Genomic DNA, 18,584 nt, shown 5'->3' on the forward strand with positions numbered 1-18,584 from the left:
TAGAAATATGATAGTAAAGCCAGGTAGCCGCAGTCGTTTCGTAGGCTCTCCCCATTTGGAGCCAGGTATATGGGAATCTTGTTCGCTGCCCAACAAACTAGCCCATATCGAGTCATGAGAATATAGAATTCGTGTTTGGTGTAGACAGTTGCGCCAAACATTGCCGAGCATCAGCGTGGACATCAGGGTGTTTAATGCCACTAGTGCTTCGGTCAGAACTGCCACCCGATACATCAAATATCAAAACATAAAAAAAAAAAAGGACAAGGGAAAGAAAACAGCCATGAAGTGAAATAGAACATCGACTCCCCATGCCACTTGGTCGCAGTCTCGGCAATTTTTGGTGGTTTTTCTCCGAGAATGGGATTCTTTCCGTGTTGACATCCGGGTAGATCAATGTAGTTTGGTGCGTGTGCATGGAAGATGATCCCAATGTAACGTCCATGGACGGCCCAGAGGAGCAAGGAGGACGCTAGACCGACAGGGAAAGTTGACAGAGAAAATTGGCACGGCGAAGAAATAACAACCCGGAGGATATTGCGAGTTGCGAGGCTAGAAGCGAAGCACGGGATTGAAAACTCGTCCTGTGACGAATCACGGATCATGAAGTGAACAAGAACGTAATTAGAAGAAAGGAAAGTCATGACTTTGTTCTTTTGGTGGGGAGAGGTGCGCGAAGAAGCGTGTCATCAGCGCTTGAGTTCCGCGGCGAGACATTCCAATGCCTGTAACGATCAGTAATTGCGAGATGAAGTAGAAATCGGGAAATACAGACCGTTTCCGATACCGCACCTTGATTGTACAGGTACTTGCCTAGGCCGCGCACGAGCTCGAGTTGCTGGTCAACAGTCAGGCCGTTGATAGCAGTCTCAATGACGTCTCCAACGGTAGCGTTGGTGACGGCAATGAAGCTGTGGTAGTACATAAAGGAGAAGAAACCCATGATGAACTGGCAGTCCATGCGGTCGGTGATACCGCCGTGGCCGGGAATCGATTCGCCAAAGTCCTTAATCTTGAACGAACGCTTCAGGCCAGACGCGAAGAATCCTCCAAATGGAGCGATGAGAGAAGCAAAAGTGGCAAAGCTCAGGATGTGGAACTGCATCGGCTCGAAGTAAATGGTCTTGTTCAAGCCAATCCATTCAAGCGAGTAGGGCTGCGGAGTGAAAACCGGGTTCGGGGTGCACTCCAGGCCGGTCAAAACGTTCGATCCCAGATCGTTGACTGGGCAGATGAAGTACTTGTACCGCATCAGCATGTTGGTCATGAAATAACCGAAGATAATGGTGCAGATCCACGCGCCGATGAACCCTTCAACCGTCTTCTTAGGGGAGAGTTGAATGAGCTGCGTGCGTCCAAAGGTGATACCGCAGATGTAGGCGAAAATGTCGTTGGTAATAACCAGAGACACAGGAAGGAAGAACCAGATCATGCCCTCGAAGATGTTGTTCATGACAAAATGCGCTTGAACGACGATCAGGTACAGAGCCATATGCGTCCAGGCAAACTGAGTGAACTGGAATCGGTAGTGTCCCTTCTGCAGAGATCCGACGAAAAACACGAAGCCTAACAAAGTTTAGCACGACAACAACGTCAGGCGTCCACCTCACTCACCCATGACGTAGAGAATGAAGCTGATGAAGCGATGATGTGTCGCCAGCGGCAGCAGCACTTTATCCACCAACAAAATATGCTTGAAATAATAAATGACGCTCTCTCCGTACAGGAAATACATGGTCGTAGCGAGGAAGTACCAGTTCAAGGACTTGGTGAAGCGGAGGTTCTTTTCTTTGCTGGGGATGTTGGCGATGGCAATAACCTCCTTGAACGAGACGATTTGCACGGCGGTAATGAGGCCGATGATGTAGATATGACCGGAAAACAGGGCGATGAAGAATCCCGCAATCATCACGAAGGTCCATATTGTCCGGGTGATGAAGGTCTGCTTCTTCTTCTCGTATTCGGACAGCGCGGGTTTCTGATACCCAAGCGCAGGTTAGTTCAAATTCAGTATACACAGAGGTTTCACTGACCTCTTCTTCGAGGATGGTGGATTGCTTAGAGACGCTGCCATTTCTGCCGCCGGGGCTGGCGGGCTCCGAGGGTGCGTCGCTGATGTCGGACGACACGCTTAGGCGCCGCTCACCGTTTCGGTGTTGGAACCGGACATTGCGGCGCATGGACATGATGGCAAAACCGAAAAAGAAAGGGGAAGATAAAAGAGGGATGGAAGCAAAAGGAGAAAACCAATTCGGTTGGGGGGAAAAGAGTGGAGAGAGAAAGAGAAGAGAGAATATGAGCTCATGTGAAATGAACTGGCGGACGGACTCACTACGGGCCCGAAAGCGGTCAGGCCGCCAAACAATCCATAATCCGTACCTCTTCCACACTTCCTCTACTGAATCAACCCCGATTGATTCTCATTCTCTCATGGCTCAAGGGCATGGATGACGACGATGACTACTTCTCCGACGACTTCGACTCCCTGCCGCCGGGCACCCTGTACCAGCTGGAGCAGAGTGCCTACCAAGCCACCCAGGCCCAGCGTCAACACCAATCGACGAGCCTGAAGCCCCCTCCACCCCTACACACGGGGTTAACGAACGAATATGGAACGCTGGAAGTGGGAGAGCTGGAGGCAGAGGTGTATGATAATGTCGGTGCTGCGCAAGCCCGTCCTCCGGGTGGTGCCGTCGCAGCAGACGTCAGTGGATGGGCGACCAGTGGTACCATGGAGGGTATCATGGAGGACGCAATGGAGCTGGATGATAAATCAGGCGATATGCTTGCCTACGGGGAGCTCAATGCGCGTCTAAAACAGGTGGGAATCCCCCTTGAACGACTTTTAGACACGAGTGCTAAACTGCTCTGCAGCTGGCCCAGGAACGAGACCAGATGAAGCGCGATTTAGAAGACGCCAAAAGACAGGCAGAAACAAAAGCGGGAGAGATATCGATTATCCGGTCCAAGCAGGCGAAAATGGTCCAGGAGTACGACCGACAGCTGGCGTTGCTTAGGAAATCCATGACTGAGGAGGCAGCCAAGCACAAGCGAGAGGTAGATGCGGCCATGACAGAAGGGAAAATGCTGGCCACAGAGAACATGTTCCTTCAACATGACCTTGTCGACGAGACCTACCAAATCAGGAACCACAAGGCAAAGCACAAGACCGATGAGAAGGCGCCGCCTGTGACCCCCAAGAAGTCGCGGGTGCTTCCATTCCGCGATGGATTCGATGATGAGGAGATAGCAATGGTATCACCGAGCAAGTCCGCACGGTCTAAACGAGCTACGCCATCGGTTCCTGGGAAGCGTAAACGACAGGCCAGTCAGGACAGTCCGGCGCCCCTCCAATTGATATCCGCGGACGAGCCCATGATCGTCGATGCCCCCGCCGATAACCCTGAAAAAGTACCCGAAGTACGCGAGTCTGCCGAAGCAGAACGTTACAACCATCGACTCGCGAAACGGCTCTTGAATCACCGCATGCTCCCGGGCCAGGAGACTGACATCGAGGCAATGGCTAAAATGGCCTTCCCCACTGAGCCGACACGACCCATGTCCAGCATTTTTTTGGACGAAATGGCCCGTTTAGATACAGGCAACTACGTGGTAGAATACGTGCAGTCGATTACCAACCTATGGCAGCAAGCGATCAAGGAGCGGTTCTACATGCCCGTGCCCCGATTTGTGTCCATCGCCCGATTTATTCTCATGATGGATGAGACGCCCCTTCAAGAGTTGATCACCTTCCTCGTGGGAGTCTTACAAGACTCCGTCGAGGTGAATGCCGTGCCGCGATTTCGATACTCCCCAGCTGCAGCGCGGGAAAGGGCGCGCACACTGCGTCAGACCCCTCAATCAGACCTGCAACCACAAGTTGACTCGACGGAGGCTCTGCGCCTTCTGTACCATATTGCCTGTGAGATTTTGCACGTCAAAGCTGCTCTTGAAAGCTTCTGGCGAGAGATACGCCACACATTCATTCTCGTGATGCTACACGGGTCGCAGCCTCTCAGGGATATTGTTCTCATCCTGAACCTGCTGTCGACCAGCATCCGCCCTGAATCCTTTGGCCCAATCATGTCGGACGAAGAAGGCCAGGCCGATGTGCAGAAGTGGATCGTCGACCGTCTGACATTCATGCTGAGCGAATCGACGCAGCCAGATGAAGGAGTCGACCCCTACACTCCGTTTGATATCTGCGCGATGCGACTCGAGGTACTACAGCTCCTCGAGACGCTGGCCTTCAATCCAGCGTTCCCCGCCCAGGAGCACGGCAGCGCGATCATTGCCGCGCACCCAAATGCGCTAGCCCGCTTGTTCCGATCGATGCACGACGAGCTAGACGCTCTCTACTCGTCCCCACCGGAGCAGGATTTACGTGTAGCGCTGGTCAACGGGCTGATGCGGCTGATCTTCGGGGTGACGCGGCGCCACGGGCCCTTTATCAACATGCAGGAGAAGCTGGCGTGTGTGCCCGGCAGCAAGCAGAAACATCTTGTTGTGTTGACCCGGCTGGCGTTCTGTGACGGGTCGGTCCTCGAGGCTGGCATTGACGATGAGACTGTTGACATGGCGCATGAGCTGCTGGAGGAGTGGGCGAACCCTCAGGAGGCCGAGTCACTGGCGGAGGCGTTTCCCAGCTCTCGGCGAGAGTGAGAACCAGAGGCTGGCGTTTGTGGATTTGCATTTAGGAGCAGCGTTGCATTTTCTTTACATGATTTCTGCATTCTCCATATCAAGATACCATTACATTGATCAATATAGAGCGTTTAAGTGATGGAAGTTGTTGGTGACATAGCCTCTTAAGTCGCTTCAAGATACGTAAACAGAACACACCAGGACCCAGCGACGAGTACATTTAAAGGAGCATTCGACTATGAGGACAGCACCGTTTGAATATACCGGCTACAGAACCATCTTCAACTGCTCTTCTCCAATATCGAGCCACTGGCCCGAGCATTGATGAAAAGAAAGGTCCAACGAGTGGAAGAGAGTGCCAAAGAATACGCCTGTCAATGACCCGAAGGCCGTTGAACAAACTGTTCCACCGCGCTGTGCAATGCAGGGACCAATCTGTGGTGGACCGCCTTCATGATCGCAGCCACCCAAACAAGGTAAGTATGAAGAAGAAAAGAAAAAAGAGGAAACGAAGTTGGGCGGGAAGCCTTTTTATAGGGGGAGGGAAGGCGGTGGGCCACTAGCGTAAGCGAGAGCCAATTGGTCATGTGATTCAAACATTTGGCCTGATCTATCCGGCATCAAGGGCCATGTCACGTGCATGATCCTGCGGAAGTTTTGGTGCTCCGTCTGGCACCAAAGCCTCGATCCCATTGCCATTGCTCGTGTCCCCGGAGCTGCCAGCATGAGAAACAGGGCCACCACCTCCTTGAGCAGGGGGGTACGTTCCCCTCCTCCCCGATTGCCAATCCTTCCCCAAAACTAACCCGTGTCCTCCTCGTCCCAGAAAATCCGCCAGTCATGGAGCAAATACAACTTGTATAACCTCTCGCGATTCCGCAGCCCACCTACCGCCAACCGCACATTCTTCCAGCAGAAATGGTCCGCCAAGGCCATTTCCCGCGCCTACCACGGCGAACAAGTCCGCGAGGGCCAATGGAAGCGCATGTTCTCCAAGCGCATCCGCAGCGTCGTCCCCATGAACGTCGCTGACCTGGCGGCCGATGATGGGTCACTGGTGTCTTCTGGTCGGGGATTGGGTCTGGATAGTGGAGCTAAAAAATCCAGGGCAAATGTACGGCCTATGCCCTTTACGCAGATGGCGTTCGCGCCGCTGGAGCGGAGGTTGGATGTTGCTATCTTTCGGGCTTTGTTTGCCAGCAGTGCCCGGCAGGCGAGGCAGTTTGTTATTCATGGTGCGGTGACGGTCAATGGGCAGAAGGTATGAGTTGATGATCCCAACCAATGGTGAGATTTACTGACAGAAACCAGATGAGACAGCCCAGCTACCTCCTCAACCCCGGTGACCTGTTCCAGGTCGATCCCGAACGGGTCATGTATGCCACTGGCGCCCCCAAGAACAAGTTCGAGCGGCGCGAAGCTCGATTGGAGAGGAAGAAGGAAGAAAAGGAAGAAAAAGCCCCAGCCGAGGAGGGTGAGGCGAAAGAGGTCAAGCCCGAGGCGGAGGCTAAGGAGAGTGAAAAAGAGAACACCCGGGAAACCCTCAAGGCGCTGATGGCGCAAGCCAAAAATGTCATGTCCCATGAGGTACTGCCCGCCAAACGCAAGCAGGAGCTGCGAGGGTTCCAAAAGGCCGTGCGGCGTGTGATGTCCCGCGCCGGGTCTAGCAGCGTGCTCACGGACAGTTTGGAAAACCAGTTCTCAGAATTAACGCTGCTCCTGAAGGCGAAGCGCGCCGACAAGAAAGACTCCAAGAAAGGCGGCAAGGAGCGGCGACCCGCAAAGGATGAGGACTCCGCTGCTACTGAGGCCGCGGAGGCAGATGCGGCTCCTGGCGAGGCTCTGTCGGAGGCCTTCGAGAAAGCCTCCAAGGGAGAAGAGGTCGACACTTCGGAGCTGACGGACGATGAGTTTGACGTACTGAAGCGCGCTCTCACCCAGATGCGCGACAACCCTATCGACAACTCCAAGCCCTACGCCACACCCTGGCGTCCGCGCGACTACATGTCTGCCTTTGCCTTTATTCCGCGCTACCTCGAAGTCAACCAGAACATCTGTGCTGCCGTATACCTACGGCACCCAGTCGCCCGACCCGGCGCTGCCGAAGTGCCCACTCCCTTCGGCGAGACGGTCAGCACCCCTGCTTACGGCTGGTACTTGAAGAGACGGTGGTAGATCCTGTCCTGTCTGTTTGTTTCTACCATTTCCCCCACTCCGGGTGTATTACTCCCTGTTGGATCTTTTTTCTGCATCTGTGTGCTCCGGGATCATGTTGACCATGGTGTTGATTGCCTCTGTTTTTTAATTGTACTATCACCATAGCTCCGATGGAATTATTATTGTAAATGGCTATATATTTCTCGTGTACCCGTGTTCAGTCCCTGCATTCGCCCGCATCAGTCACATCCAATCACGGAGAAAGACCCTTTTCTGTTTTGGGCTTCATACCCCGAGCTCTAAAAGTCTCCCTCCTGTCAGCATCGACCACCGAGGATGACCATCCCTGATCGACCCATGACATGCAGAGACAGTTTAAACTAAAGCCAATCTCCGTGCATCCTTCAACCAACGGTTCTCAGCTCCTGACGGGGTCTCCGACTGCGATTGTCCCTTAGTCTGCCGATCCCCTCGTATTCGGCCCGCCGTGGTTGGAGACTTCGTTGCCCGTAGAGGACTCGGCGCATAAGCCAAGAGACTCTAGACGGCTGGCCACAGCGGATGGCCTTGCTCCATTTGTGGGTTCCAATAATTAGGCCGGGGGCACGAAGAAGGAGCCCCGTTTCGTTTAAATATGCACTGTGGCATCCCGACGGAAAGGCGTTGGCTCATAAGGCACGGCGCGCCCCCCAAAGTCAAATCTACAATAATATTTCCTGACTGACAGTCAATCGGTCACATTAATAATAATGGCGCCCTCATCGTTCTTTCTATTATTACCGCTCTTCCTATCCTGTCTACCCTCCCCGACAACGGCATGGGTCTTCTCCTGGACCCCCCCGGACGGCAAGCTCCTCACGAACCACGGCGAAGACGGACTAGCCTGCAAAGACATCGACAATCCCAAGGGAAACTCGTTTGATTGGGATCCGCGGGGCGGCCAGTGGTGCATATACTTGTATGGTGTTAAAGGCTGCTCCCATAACAACACCGACAACTCCGTCGGGTATACGTGCAAGCCCTGGGAATGGGCCGACCCTGGCTCTGGCTCTCAGATCTACTCGTACCAGGTGATTAGCAATATCACTGAGCATGCTTCTTCGTCTGTTGCTGCGGCACATGCAACTGCGACGGACACTGCGACCAGTTCGATGCACACTGCGACCAGCACGGGCGTACATGAGCAGACACCCACTCCAACGTCTAGCAGTGATAGTGGGACGGGCTCATCCGCACCGATGAATCAGAAGCAAAACGACAGTTCGTCTCTCTCCGGCGGCGCAATTGCGGGAATCGTGGTTGGCGTGCTCGCAGTCGTAGTCATGACCGGCGTCCTCTTCTTTTTCCTATACTGGCATCCGCGCAAATCTAGCAAATCCAAGGCGGAAAAAGATCTCGCGGCATATGAATCATTATCATCGCCGCCGCCACCAGCACCGATGTCTGCCACGACTGCCACCTCGGGCAAGACTGAACTCCAGGGTTCCAGTGAGAAGGCACCCCTGGAGAAGGATGGGTTGGAGCCGGGTCAGAGACTAAATGAGCTCCAGGGTGATCGGAATCATGTAGTAGAGATGGAGCAGGGGACCGTTAGGGCTGAGTTGGATGGGTCTCCACGGTAGTAGTTTGGGCTGTTGGTGGTTTGTCATGAACAGGATATATTTCAGGGATGGGACGAAAACTTGGATGATCAAATACTTAGCGATGCGTTTTTTGGATTGTTGCTAGCGGAGTGTTTATATTTATCTCCTATTATCTATCATTCATGAAGCCCTAGGGAAGTACCTTAAATACCTGGTGTATACATCAACGTGACCGCCCGGTGAAAATTACTGCCGCGAACTGCAAACTTCCCAGATTTTCATTTCACGCTATCAATCAAACAACTACAATCAATAATCGGTCACGGATCAACTTTATCTTACCACCGCCCAACAAACTGGACAACTCCAATCCTCAGAGCTAGGAGCTCTGCTCTGTTACCGGGTGTAGCATGTCCATGTTCCCCTGGGGCAGCGACTCCTTGCCAACCCAACACCGTCCAGGTCCAATCTCCACCACTACCGCCTACCACCAAATGCGGCAGATGCGCCAACCCATATCGCGCTCACAGGCAAGACCACACAGCTACCAGACTTCTTCTGCCTCGCAAAATCTATCAACCCTCGCGCCAGGCTCGCACCAATCTGTGTCAGTGGTAGTAACGAACAGACCAGTGGTCACACCGGCCAACGCCTCGGAAAGCGGAGACGGGCAAGCAGAAGAGGAACCAAACCGGAACAATACCACCCCACAAAGAGGTGTGGGAGGCGTTGTCTCCGAAAGAGACCTGTATTTCGTGCCGATGGCGGGTGGTAACTCGAACTCCACCTCGACCCCGGGGAGTAGTGGGTATTTCATGTCCGGACCGGGGAACACCAAAGCCCGCGGAACGAAACGCTCCCGCGGAAGCGACATGGACATGGGCATGAACGTGGCTATGCACGGCGACGCCGATGAAGGCGACGCCGATCTCGACGGCGGCAACGACGAGATGCCGCGCAAACACGGCAAGCGGCTAACAACACGCGAAGAAGTCTCCCTGTTTGAGATCTGCAACCGCCACGCCGAAAACTTCGGCCACCGCAGCAACCTGTGCAACTGGTGGAAGACCGTTACGGCGGAGTTCACGCGCGCCCACGGGCATCCGTACTCGTGGCACTCTGTGCGGCGCAAGGTCGAGCTGGTCTCGAAACAGCGCCGGAAGTTTCTGGATGATCAGCGTGCTCGCGGGGGCGGTGCGACGGTGACTGAGGACCTCTCGAATCCGCAGTGGCGCGCTGCGGTTGATGCGTGGATTCCTACCTGGCAGCGCTGGGAGGAGGCCGAGGCGCGGCGCATTGAGAAACGCGATTCGAGGAGTAGTCGCAAGCGGACGGGCAAGGATGTTCACCATCATAGTCAGCACCATCATCATCACCAGCATCACCAGCAGCAACAGGCTTGGGATCCGTGGGCTGCGGCTGGTGCTGCGGAGATCGACGGGAACCCGTCTACGTCGTCGCCGAGTGAGTTGCCGACGACGGATACCTCGCTTCCTGTTGCTGCGGGCTCAGCTTCCTCTTCTGCGAGCGATGCTCCCATTCTCCCCGCTGATGTCGCTGTTCCTGTTCCAGCTGCAGCTACACACCCGCTCCTACCACCACCATCTTCCACCCAGGTCTCTTCTGTGAAACTGCCCCCGGGCTTCGAAACAATGTTCTCCAACATGCCATCGACCCAGTCCCCAGCTGCATTCACGCCCACCGCGCCCGTGCAACCCGATAACCGCATGGTCAGGTCTCTCCTCCAAACACTAGACAAGCTAAACAAACATCTCGACGCCGCGTCCATGACCGCCGGCGGCGCAGGACGCCGTCCTTCCTCGTCATCCGTCATTTCAGCGCTAGTATCCGCCTCCGAAGCTGCAGTCCAGAACTCCTCCTCTACTGCTCAACGCGCGTCTCTGCAACATGCCTCGTCGGTTGACATCGAAGCCATTAAGGCGGAACTGCGGCAGGAGATGCGCGCTGAGTTGCGCAGTGCAATGGAACGGAATGCTGCCATAGAGGAGAAGCTGGATTCGTTGCAGCGGACCCAGGAGGTTATTCTTAATATGCTGAGACAGGATCCTGCTTGATTCTTTTTCCTTTCTGTTTTTTTTTTTTTGTTCTTGCTTATGGCGATCAAGCTGGGTCGCTGCACGTTTTATGATCTTGATACCCCCATTATCTATTTATAGCGGGCGTTTGGGGTTATTAGGGTTATTCAGGATGCATAGGTAATTATTTCATACTTAATTTATATTTGACACATTGGTAACTCCGTAGAAGAATATCCAAATTCCAAAGACGATGAGAATTGCAATCTACTCTAACCAAAATGAAATGGGAAACCAAAGGGACAAAAGAAACAAGTCATCGGAGGCTAAATTACAGAATAGTGATAGATAGGAACAGGACCGCAACCGGGACGACAAGGGCTCAAGCATCCGGGTCTCACACTCTCTCCTCCCCCTAAAGAAAGACATCCCCCTTAATAGTAGAAGGTCTCGTCGACGGTACGACCACGCATCCAGCGCGGCTCGGAGCCACGAACATAGATGTCCTCAAAGAGGATGCGCGAGTTGTTGTCGGGGACGGCCATGGCCTCTGCGGCAGCGACCTCCTCGTCGACCTGCGAGCGGGCCGACTTGTCGATGGACTTGAGCTCCTCCTCGGAGGTAACGCCCCACTCGAGCATCTTCTGCTTCAGGCCGGCGATCGGGTCGTTGGTGCTGCGCATGCGCTGGATCTCCTCGCGGCTGCGGTAGGTGGTGCCCGGGTCGGACATGGAGTGGCCGCCGTAGCGGTAGGTCACGTACTCGAAGACCAGGGGGCCCTTGCCGGACACGGCGTAGTCCTTGCCGTACTGCACGGCGGCCTTGGTGGCGAGCACGTCCATGCCGTTCACCTTCAGACCCGGGATGTACTGGCCGCGCTTGTAGTACTCGGTCAGGGCGGAGGAGCGCGACGCGGAGGTACCCATGCCGTACTTGTTGTCTGCAGAAAAAAAAGTTAGTCAAAACCGGTTTGCCGCACTAGATGGGTAAACATACTCTCGCAGCCGAACAGAGCCGGCAGGTTCCACAGCTTAGCCATGTTGAAGGCCTCGAACACCTGGCCCTGGTTGGAGGCACCGTCACCGTACAGGATGATGCTGGTGTTGGGCTGCTCATTGTACTGCTGAGCAAAAGCCAGACCGGCACCGACGGGCACCTGAGCGCCGACAATACCGTTGCCGCCGTAGAAGCCCTCGGCGAACATGTGCATGGAGCCACCCTTGCCGTACGCGATACCCTCACGGCGGCCGAGCAGCTCGCCGATGATGGAGCGGACGGTACCGCCGCGCATCAGGGCGAAGCCGTGGCAACGGTAGGCGGTGATGACCTTGTCGGCGCGGTTGATCGCGTGCTCAATGCCAACGGCGACGGCTTCCTGGCCGGTCGACAGGTGGCAGAAACCCCGGATCTTCTTCTCCTTGTACAGGCGATCGGCGGCCATTTCCATGCGTCTGCGCCAATTGATTAGGGTCCGTTGTGACGCGCGGAATGATCTCTTTGCCTACCTAATTGACACCATGTCGTAGTACATCTGCTTCAGCTCCTTCTTGGTCGTCTCCAGCGTGTAGGGAGGCGGGTCGAGCTCGTAGGTCTCGAAGCTCTCGTCGGAGAGACGGACGGTGAACGGCTTGTCATCCTCCTGTCGCGCAATTGATGTTAGCAGGGTGTCCGGCGGGTTCCCTAGTTTTCCGACACGGGGATTTCTCCCAACGAACCTGGGGGATGTTCTCGGCGTGCGACGAGGCGGCGTCGGTGGTGACGGAGCGGCGGGCAAGCGGAGCAAAGGCCGAACGCCGTAGAGGCGCTGCCTGACGAGCGACCGAGCGGAAGAGCATGGTGGATGTGTTATGAGGATGAGAACAAAAAGTTGGCTGGATGGAGCTTTTTCCGTTGGGAACGAATCTTTCCCAGGGGCTTAGTCATCGTTTTCCGTTCGGGGGCGGCCGGTGTAGGACAATGCAAACAGGGCAAACCGCAGTGTAGACACGGAGGTGGCCTATGGACTTCATCTTGTGTTCAGTCACTAAACACTGCCATTGGAGACCCAAAGTACTGTACTTGTGTCTCCTCACCCGGAGGGGGTCCGCAATTGACAGGTGATAGATCACAATGAACAACTGGATCCGTCCATCCTGGCAAGGGGCATACGAGCATACATAGTATCCTAAGCTTGACTCTGCCGCGCACGATTCACGCGTATCTGCGATTTGAGCATTGTTGCAAGCGGACCTGAAACACCGGCGAGTTGACGAGATACCGACCAACCCGTCGGAGCAGATCCAGCCAGCCACGGGGAGTCTGGACTGTTTAAGTACCACATGCTCGTGGATGATCGATCCCAGCATCCAGGCCCGGATCCCGCCATGTTTGTCGGATTGTGTCCGCCAATGTCTAAGCCAAAGCAGAGACGTTGTCCTGAAACACCCCGGAGCTCTAGGCCACGCACCTGAAACCTTTACGAAAGTCTCTAAGAACCAAAACAAACCTACTGAGCCGCAGCTCTAGACCGCGCTCGGATAACGCACTCCACACGCCAAGGGGTGCCAGCATCTCGGGAAGTTTAGCACCGACAATGATACCGGCAACCTAGGCAGATTTAACTTGTGTGTACGCATCCTTCCTCACACTTAGTACCAGTACTAGGACATGTCTGGCTCTTTAAAATCCTTCGATCCCACAGGGACGGAGTTGCTGATTAGTGGGGCTGGAGTGCTTGAAACACCGGCTTTGGACAACTCTAGCTTTCAACGGCGACGATCATGTTGCTCAGTCGAATACACTTGCAGGGGTGTTATGTCGGTGACAGCCTGAATTCTCCGACGACAGGTCAAATCACATCACCGGGGGGGGAATAAATGACTAACTAGTCGTCAGGAGTATTGCCACTACGTACTGCACGTTCCACGAGATCCGTAGAAGTGATGTGCAAGGAGGGTAATTTCTCCTAGCCCCGTGTGGAGAAGGATTGACATCAATAGTGTCGCCCATGCGGCCATCGAAAGGAGCGCCATTCTGATGGCCATTGTCATCCGCCACCACCGCCCTGAATCCCTCTCGCGGGTAAGCAGAAAAGAAAGTGGCAACGAGGGATGACGTCGGGACCAGGGATATATCCCAGATGGTGCTCGGCAACGGGCCCATGGAGCGGCACCGATTATTTCCCCGGAGCTGGACCATATCTCAGGTCTACCGAGCCTTTCTCTCCTGACAGAAAACGGTTCGGTTCAATCGGAGGGTTGAGCCAGCGGGATGCAGCCAATGACGGCCAGCAGGGCCCGGCGGAACAAGGGAAGAGTGCAGAAATCTTGGACCATGTACATGAACCGCTCTAATCCATGGATGCCGAATACTCCTGTCCCAATCCGGGCGCCAGGAAGCAGGGAACCAGCGATCGCTCCCATGTGCGCGGCCTCGTGCTGAAGTCTGTATCGGTAGGGTTGCATCCTTCAGCGAGCAGGATTGCCCTGAACCACTCTGGCCCCATCTTGGAAGGGGGCCATATCTCAGATTGATGATAGAGAGACCCGACCGATACATCCCCGTAGTTAGTGTCCCTAGCCTAGTGGTTGGGTGCTGGTCAATGAATTCAGGGGAGAAACGGGAGCCGTGGTTGTTGCTGTGTGGACCCGATCGCATGTTTTCCTCCGAATTCCACTACGAGTTAGTCTAACTTGGTCTCCTTTCCCTCTTACGCTCTCTCACCCGCTCGCTTGCTCTCCTTCCCTCTTCTCCATCACCCTTCCCATTTCGGCCAAGGGAGCACCATCACCTCCCGTCCATGTGGAAATCTCGATCCACGCCCAGGGATTCCAAGTCGGGGAGCGATTCAAGCCGCCCTGAATTCGGCTTTCTGGGGCGTTCACGGAAAAAGTCGCCCGCTCCGCCCAGTCGTAAGTTTTCGCACTTGATGAGACGTGTTCGAGAGTGTCTCGATGCCTCCAAAACTGCCCGCTTTCCCACCCACGCCCCCTGAATCATCCCACACTGGGTGATCCTGGCGCCAACCTGCATCTTTTTTCCTGCATCTTCTGCGCCCTCCCCCTCCCCTATCCCCCCGCATAGGCTGATTAGGTGGGTGACGTACAGGGTTTCAATCGCAGCCAGAGCAGTCCCCTTCTCGCTCAACGCTTCGTTCTTTTCGCTCGTTCACCCGTGGCCCCGACCGACCTGACAGCTCGCTCTCACAACACTCCCGAGCGCCGTCCACGCTCGCGGGCTCCGTTCGCACTGCCTACCGGGAACCCAGCTGGCAACCCAACCCTAGTAGTCACTCCAATCGATCCCGGGTCTCCTTCAATTCCAGGACCGGTGGGCCCATGACAGGCCCAATGGAGGTTGACCGCAGCCGCACGCGGCGAGAACGAACTTTTATCGGCAGCGAGTGCGCCGTCTGCGAAGAACCGCTAGAGCACACTCTGCGGGGCGAGCGCGTGCTCCAATTCTCCTGCAGCCATGTATCCCACGAAGCCTGCTTCTATGAGTACATTCGCGAATTCGAATCGCAATTCTGCCCAACATGCAGTGCACCCCTAGGCCTGGACACGAGTCGTGGTGGAAATGTTCTAGATATCGGTATGTTCACATTCCTTTCCCCGCACCCCGGAGAAAAAAATTGCAGGCCCCTGACCACACCCCCTTGCAGAGAAAATCAGCAGCATTGTTCGCTCGGTGACCATGAGCGATGCCGCTACCACGCGCAGTGGCCTTACCACCCCAACCGCCTGGGATCAGCAGAGCAACCGGCTAGCACCTAGCGAGGCTGCCAGTCGATATCCTCAAAGCTACAATCGACGTGACAGTCGCGACACCAACAACCAGCGTGAGCGCGTGGAACGCTTGACAGCACCGAACTCGCATCACCGCAACCCACATTCGCGCAATGGCAGCACCACCACCGGATCTGGGGACTATCCCGAAGCGCCACACACAGGCGGCGGTCGACGCCATGACTACGACGTGCAAGCGATGGAGTCCCATTTGAGTCCTCGCCCGGGTACCTCAAAGAACCCGATTCCCGCGCCGACGGTGACGATCCGGAGCGAATTCCCTACCATGACGCGCTCTCGCCAACAGCAATCGCTCACTTGCTTGGTGACGGTGGAGGTTCCTGCGGGCAATTGGCGCCCGGACGCTGAAGACTTGCGCTCGGCTGGCCCGTCGCAGCTTGACGAGCCGTGGTCGGCGCGATTTCCGCCTAGTGTGGACATCCGCTCGCCACCATTCGAGCCAGCAGAGAACATGAATGAGATTGCGGAGGAACTGCGGAATCGCGTGGACAACTGGCACGGCCTGGAGTTCGGACGGTTTGGCAAGCTTCGCCTCCACGGACAAATGCGCGTCGGCAAAGACCGGGAGTCTTGGCAGGAGCTGGAGTGCTATCTGTTCGCAGAGATGCTCATCTGTGTGAAGGAAAAGAAGGTCGTGGACCAGAGTCAGTATGAAGACCAAGGCTCCTCCAAACGGAAGCCCACGCGATGCACCCTCAAAGGCTCGATTCTCATCAAAAAGCACCTCAAATCTATCGACACCTCATCTGAGGAGCCGATTCTCTCCTTGAATCTTTCCGTTACGGAACTGCCCTGCTTCTATCTTCGATTCAAGGACCGCACCCAACTTGATCTATGGCGCCGTGCCCTTATGGACCTTAACCCCGTGGACAACTATCCGCGCAATAACGAATACGATTATGAAAATGGGGAGGAGGACGACTATCGAAGTGGAAATGGCCAAGTGCAGCGCCAGGCGTCCCTTAACTCGTCCTATGGTGCCGCCAAATCGACCGCTACTGGCATCACTGACTACACCAATCTTGGTGTGGAGGCCACGCCAATCAATTCCATTCACATTCCTCTTGATCTGGTCGTGGTTATTCCCGTGTCATCATCCATGCAAGGGCTCAAGATTACTTTACTCCGCGATTCTCTCCGGTTCCTGGTACAGAGTTTGGGCCCCCGGGACCGCATGGGCCTTGTGACCTTTGGCTCCAGCGGCGGAGGCGTGCCTCTGGTCGGCATGACCACAAAATCATGGAACGGATGGAACAAGATTCTGAACTCGATCCGGCCGGTGGGACAGAAGAGCCTCCGCGCCGATGTGGTCGAGGGTGCCAACGTGGCCATGGATCTTTTGATGCAGCGGAAGTTTAACAACCCCGTCTCGACCATCCTCTTGATCAGCGACTCGTCCACCTCGGACCCAGAGAGTGTGGACTTTGTGGTGTCGCGCGCCGAAGCTGCCAAGGTTAGCATCCACTCGTTCGGTCTGGGTCTTACCCACAAGCCCGATACGATGATCGAGCTCTCCACTCGCACCAAGGGTTCCTACGTCTATGTCAAGGACTGGATGATGCTTCGCGAATGTGTCGCTGGATGCTTGGGTGCTATGCAAACAACCTCCCACCAAAACGTCAAGCTGAAGCTGCGCTTACCAGAGGGCTCACCCGCCAAGTTTGTCAAGATCAGTGGAGCTCTCCACACTACCAAGCGCGCCACCGGAAAGGACGCCGAAGCCGCTCTGGGAGATCTCAGATTCGGTGACAAGCGTGATGTTCTGGTTCAGCTGGTCATTCAACCCGACAATGCCACGCAGGATAACATGCCCCAAGATCCGTGGGAGAGCCTGGTGTCTGGACTGGAAGCCCTCGGTGGCGGTCCCGATGGAGACGAACAGCGCGTTCTGAGCGTTGAGGAAGTGCCCTTGATCCAAGCCGACCTAACTTATGGAGATCTTCTGCGCGAAGGCCACCTCACCCATTCCCCCCGGCCATCCCTCCTAGCCATCACCATGCTCCCCGCCAACCCGAAGGCCAAGAGTCAGCGCCCGCCCACTCCTCCAATCCCTCCTCACCCTTCGATCGTGCAGCGCCGCATGGAGATGCTCACTTCCGATATGCTGACCCGCTCTCTGACCCTCGTCTCGCGAGGGCAGCACGACCGTGCTCAGCACCTCCTCAATGAAACCCGGAGCATCCTCAAGGGCCTGGGCAAGGGCGGCCTCCCACCTCTACCACCAGGCGCCTCGCGGCCTTCAGGCAACAGTGACCCCGGCACGGGCGTCGACAACTCCTCCGCCTCGTCACCCAAGTCCTCCACCTTCGCCGAGAGCCAGTCAATGTCATCCGACGCAAACACCATCACCCCAGCATCCTCCGTGGACGCCGAGACCATGACCGCGCTGAACGCAGACCTGGACTCAGCCCTCGAGTGGATCAACCACCCGGCCGTGTTCAGCCGGGACTCTCGCAAAGCCGTCCTGCAGAGCATCGGCGTCATCTCCTCGCAGCGCGCTTTTACCTACCGCACCCCGTCAGAGGCGCATTGGGCCCAGCGCGTCGCTGGCGTGCGCAGATTGACTGATCGCTCCAAGGAGTGGCGTGAAACTGGAGATGATGCGTTGACCGAGGAGTAAATCTTCGCTTTTTGATCCCCCTTCCCGTTTCGTTGTGATTTTAATCTCTATTTTCTTTCGGGCTCTCTATCTCTGTGCCACTTGTCTTTATCTCGCATACAACGCTCCCCTAGTTTCCCTTTTCCTTACCCTGTGGAGTCAGTTAAGTGTGGCTTGATTTGCTGTGCTGTGCTGTGCTTCGCTTTGCGGTTTCGAAAACTCCCTTATGATACCACCTTTTCCCATTTCCCAGTTTCTTTTTGTTCCAATGTCTATCTGTCCCCAACCGTGAAACTGCACGCGCAACATAATTAACTCCAGCGAAGCTTACCGTTCCTTCTCTGGTATGATATGTTTCCTGTTCTGTTCTTTCCGGTCCGTTTTACTTCCCTGGCATATGATCTCTGTGTGCGTGTCTGTCTTGTTGCAGTATACCACTCCCGTTTTCTTTTCCACTTTTCCTTCTGTCAATGTAAATGCGTGTCAAGTCTATCTCACGGGCTCTTCTATTTTCTGATGTATGGTGTGCGGGTGTAGGACATAACCTTGATTTTACAATGAACCGCGCTCCTGTTTCTTTCCTTTTTGATTATGTGTGCTCTGGAAATACTGTGATGATCTACTTACTCTCTGTCTTACTCTGTCTTGTTTATAGCCATTTCTTTTGCATAAGGTATTGAATTATGGAACCCTTTTTTTCCGAGTCCTTTTTTCTCTCTCGTAGAACATTGCGAAGATGTTTGGTTTGGTTGGTGGATATACAATGCATAGGTTGTAT

The 18,584-nt window shown here is 55.1% G+C and overlaps 7 protein-coding genes across 7 annotated transcripts; 5 read left to right on the plus strand and 2 right to left on the minus strand.

Annotated features, from left to right (window-relative positions):
* Positions 1 to 689: 689 nt before the first annotated feature.
* cds1 (phosphatidate cytidylyltransferase) lies at positions 690 to 2,186 on the minus strand (the record flags this gene model as incomplete). The annotated part of the gene is made up of 4 exons (XM_057192650.1): positions 690 to 725; positions 776 to 1,566; positions 1,615 to 1,978; positions 2,034 to 2,186. 4 exons carry the CDS (start codon positions 2,184 to 2,186, stop codon positions 690 to 692), a joined length of 1,344 nt encoding a protein of 447 aa, XP_057057603.1.
* A 257-nt stretch (positions 2,187 to 2,443) lies between these two features.
* N7474_001236 (uncharacterized protein) lies at positions 2,444 to 4,662 on the plus strand (the record flags this gene model as incomplete). Its single annotated transcript, XM_057192651.1, has 2 exons — positions 2,444 to 2,821; positions 2,875 to 4,662. The coding sequence occupies 2 exons, from the start codon at positions 2,444 to 2,446 to the stop codon at positions 4,660 to 4,662; spliced, it is 2,166 nt and encodes a 721-aa protein (XP_057057604.1).
* A 622-nt stretch (positions 4,663 to 5,284) lies between these two features.
* Positions 5,285 to 6,819, plus strand: N7474_001237 (mitochondrial 37S ribosomal protein uS4m; the record flags this gene model as incomplete). The annotated part of the gene is made up of 3 exons (XM_057192652.1): positions 5,285 to 5,404; positions 5,471 to 5,905; positions 5,956 to 6,819. 3 exons carry the CDS (start codon positions 5,285 to 5,287, stop codon positions 6,817 to 6,819), a joined length of 1,419 nt encoding a protein of 472 aa, XP_057057605.1.
* Positions 6,820 to 7,550: 731 nt separating this feature from the next.
* On the plus strand, positions 7,551 to 8,423 carry N7474_001238 (uncharacterized protein; the record flags this gene model as incomplete). Its single annotated transcript, XM_057192653.1, has 1 exon — positions 7,551 to 8,423. The coding sequence occupies one exon, from the start codon at positions 7,551 to 7,553 to the stop codon at positions 8,421 to 8,423; it is 873 nt and encodes a 290-aa protein (XP_057057606.1).
* A 455-nt stretch (positions 8,424 to 8,878) lies between these two features.
* On the plus strand, positions 8,879 to 10,459 carry N7474_001239 (uncharacterized protein; the record flags this gene model as incomplete). The annotated part of the gene is made up of 1 exon (XM_057192654.1): positions 8,879 to 10,459. The coding sequence occupies one exon, from the start codon at positions 8,879 to 8,881 to the stop codon at positions 10,457 to 10,459; it is 1,581 nt and encodes a 526-aa protein (XP_057057607.1).
* A 395-nt stretch (positions 10,460 to 10,854) lies between these two features.
* On the minus strand, positions 10,855 to 12,255 carry N7474_001240 (pyruvate dehydrogenase (acetyl-transferring) subunit E1 alpha; the record flags this gene model as incomplete). Its single annotated transcript, XM_057192655.1, has 4 exons — positions 10,855 to 11,360; positions 11,417 to 11,871; positions 11,926 to 12,059; positions 12,136 to 12,255. The coding sequence occupies 4 exons, from the start codon at positions 12,253 to 12,255 to the stop codon at positions 10,855 to 10,857; spliced, it is 1,215 nt and encodes a 404-aa protein (XP_057057608.1).
* A 2,253-nt stretch (positions 12,256 to 14,508) lies between these two features.
* On the plus strand, positions 14,509 to 17,827 carry N7474_001241 (vWFA and PH domain-containing RING finger protein; the record flags this gene model as incomplete). The annotated part of the gene is made up of 2 exons (XM_057192656.1): positions 14,509 to 14,992; positions 15,063 to 17,827. Coding segments are annotated over 2 exons (3,249 nt in total), but the record flags the coding sequence as incomplete, so codon positions are not given.
* Positions 17,828 to 18,584: the final 757 nt, after the last annotated feature.

This window comes from Penicillium riverlandense (assembly GCF_028828495.1).
Source record: "Penicillium riverlandense strain IBT 135883 chromosome Unknown utg000001l_segment0_segment0, whole genome shotgun sequence".
Taxonomy (NCBI): Eukaryota; Fungi; Ascomycota; class Eurotiomycetes; order Eurotiales; family Aspergillaceae; genus Penicillium; species Penicillium riverlandense.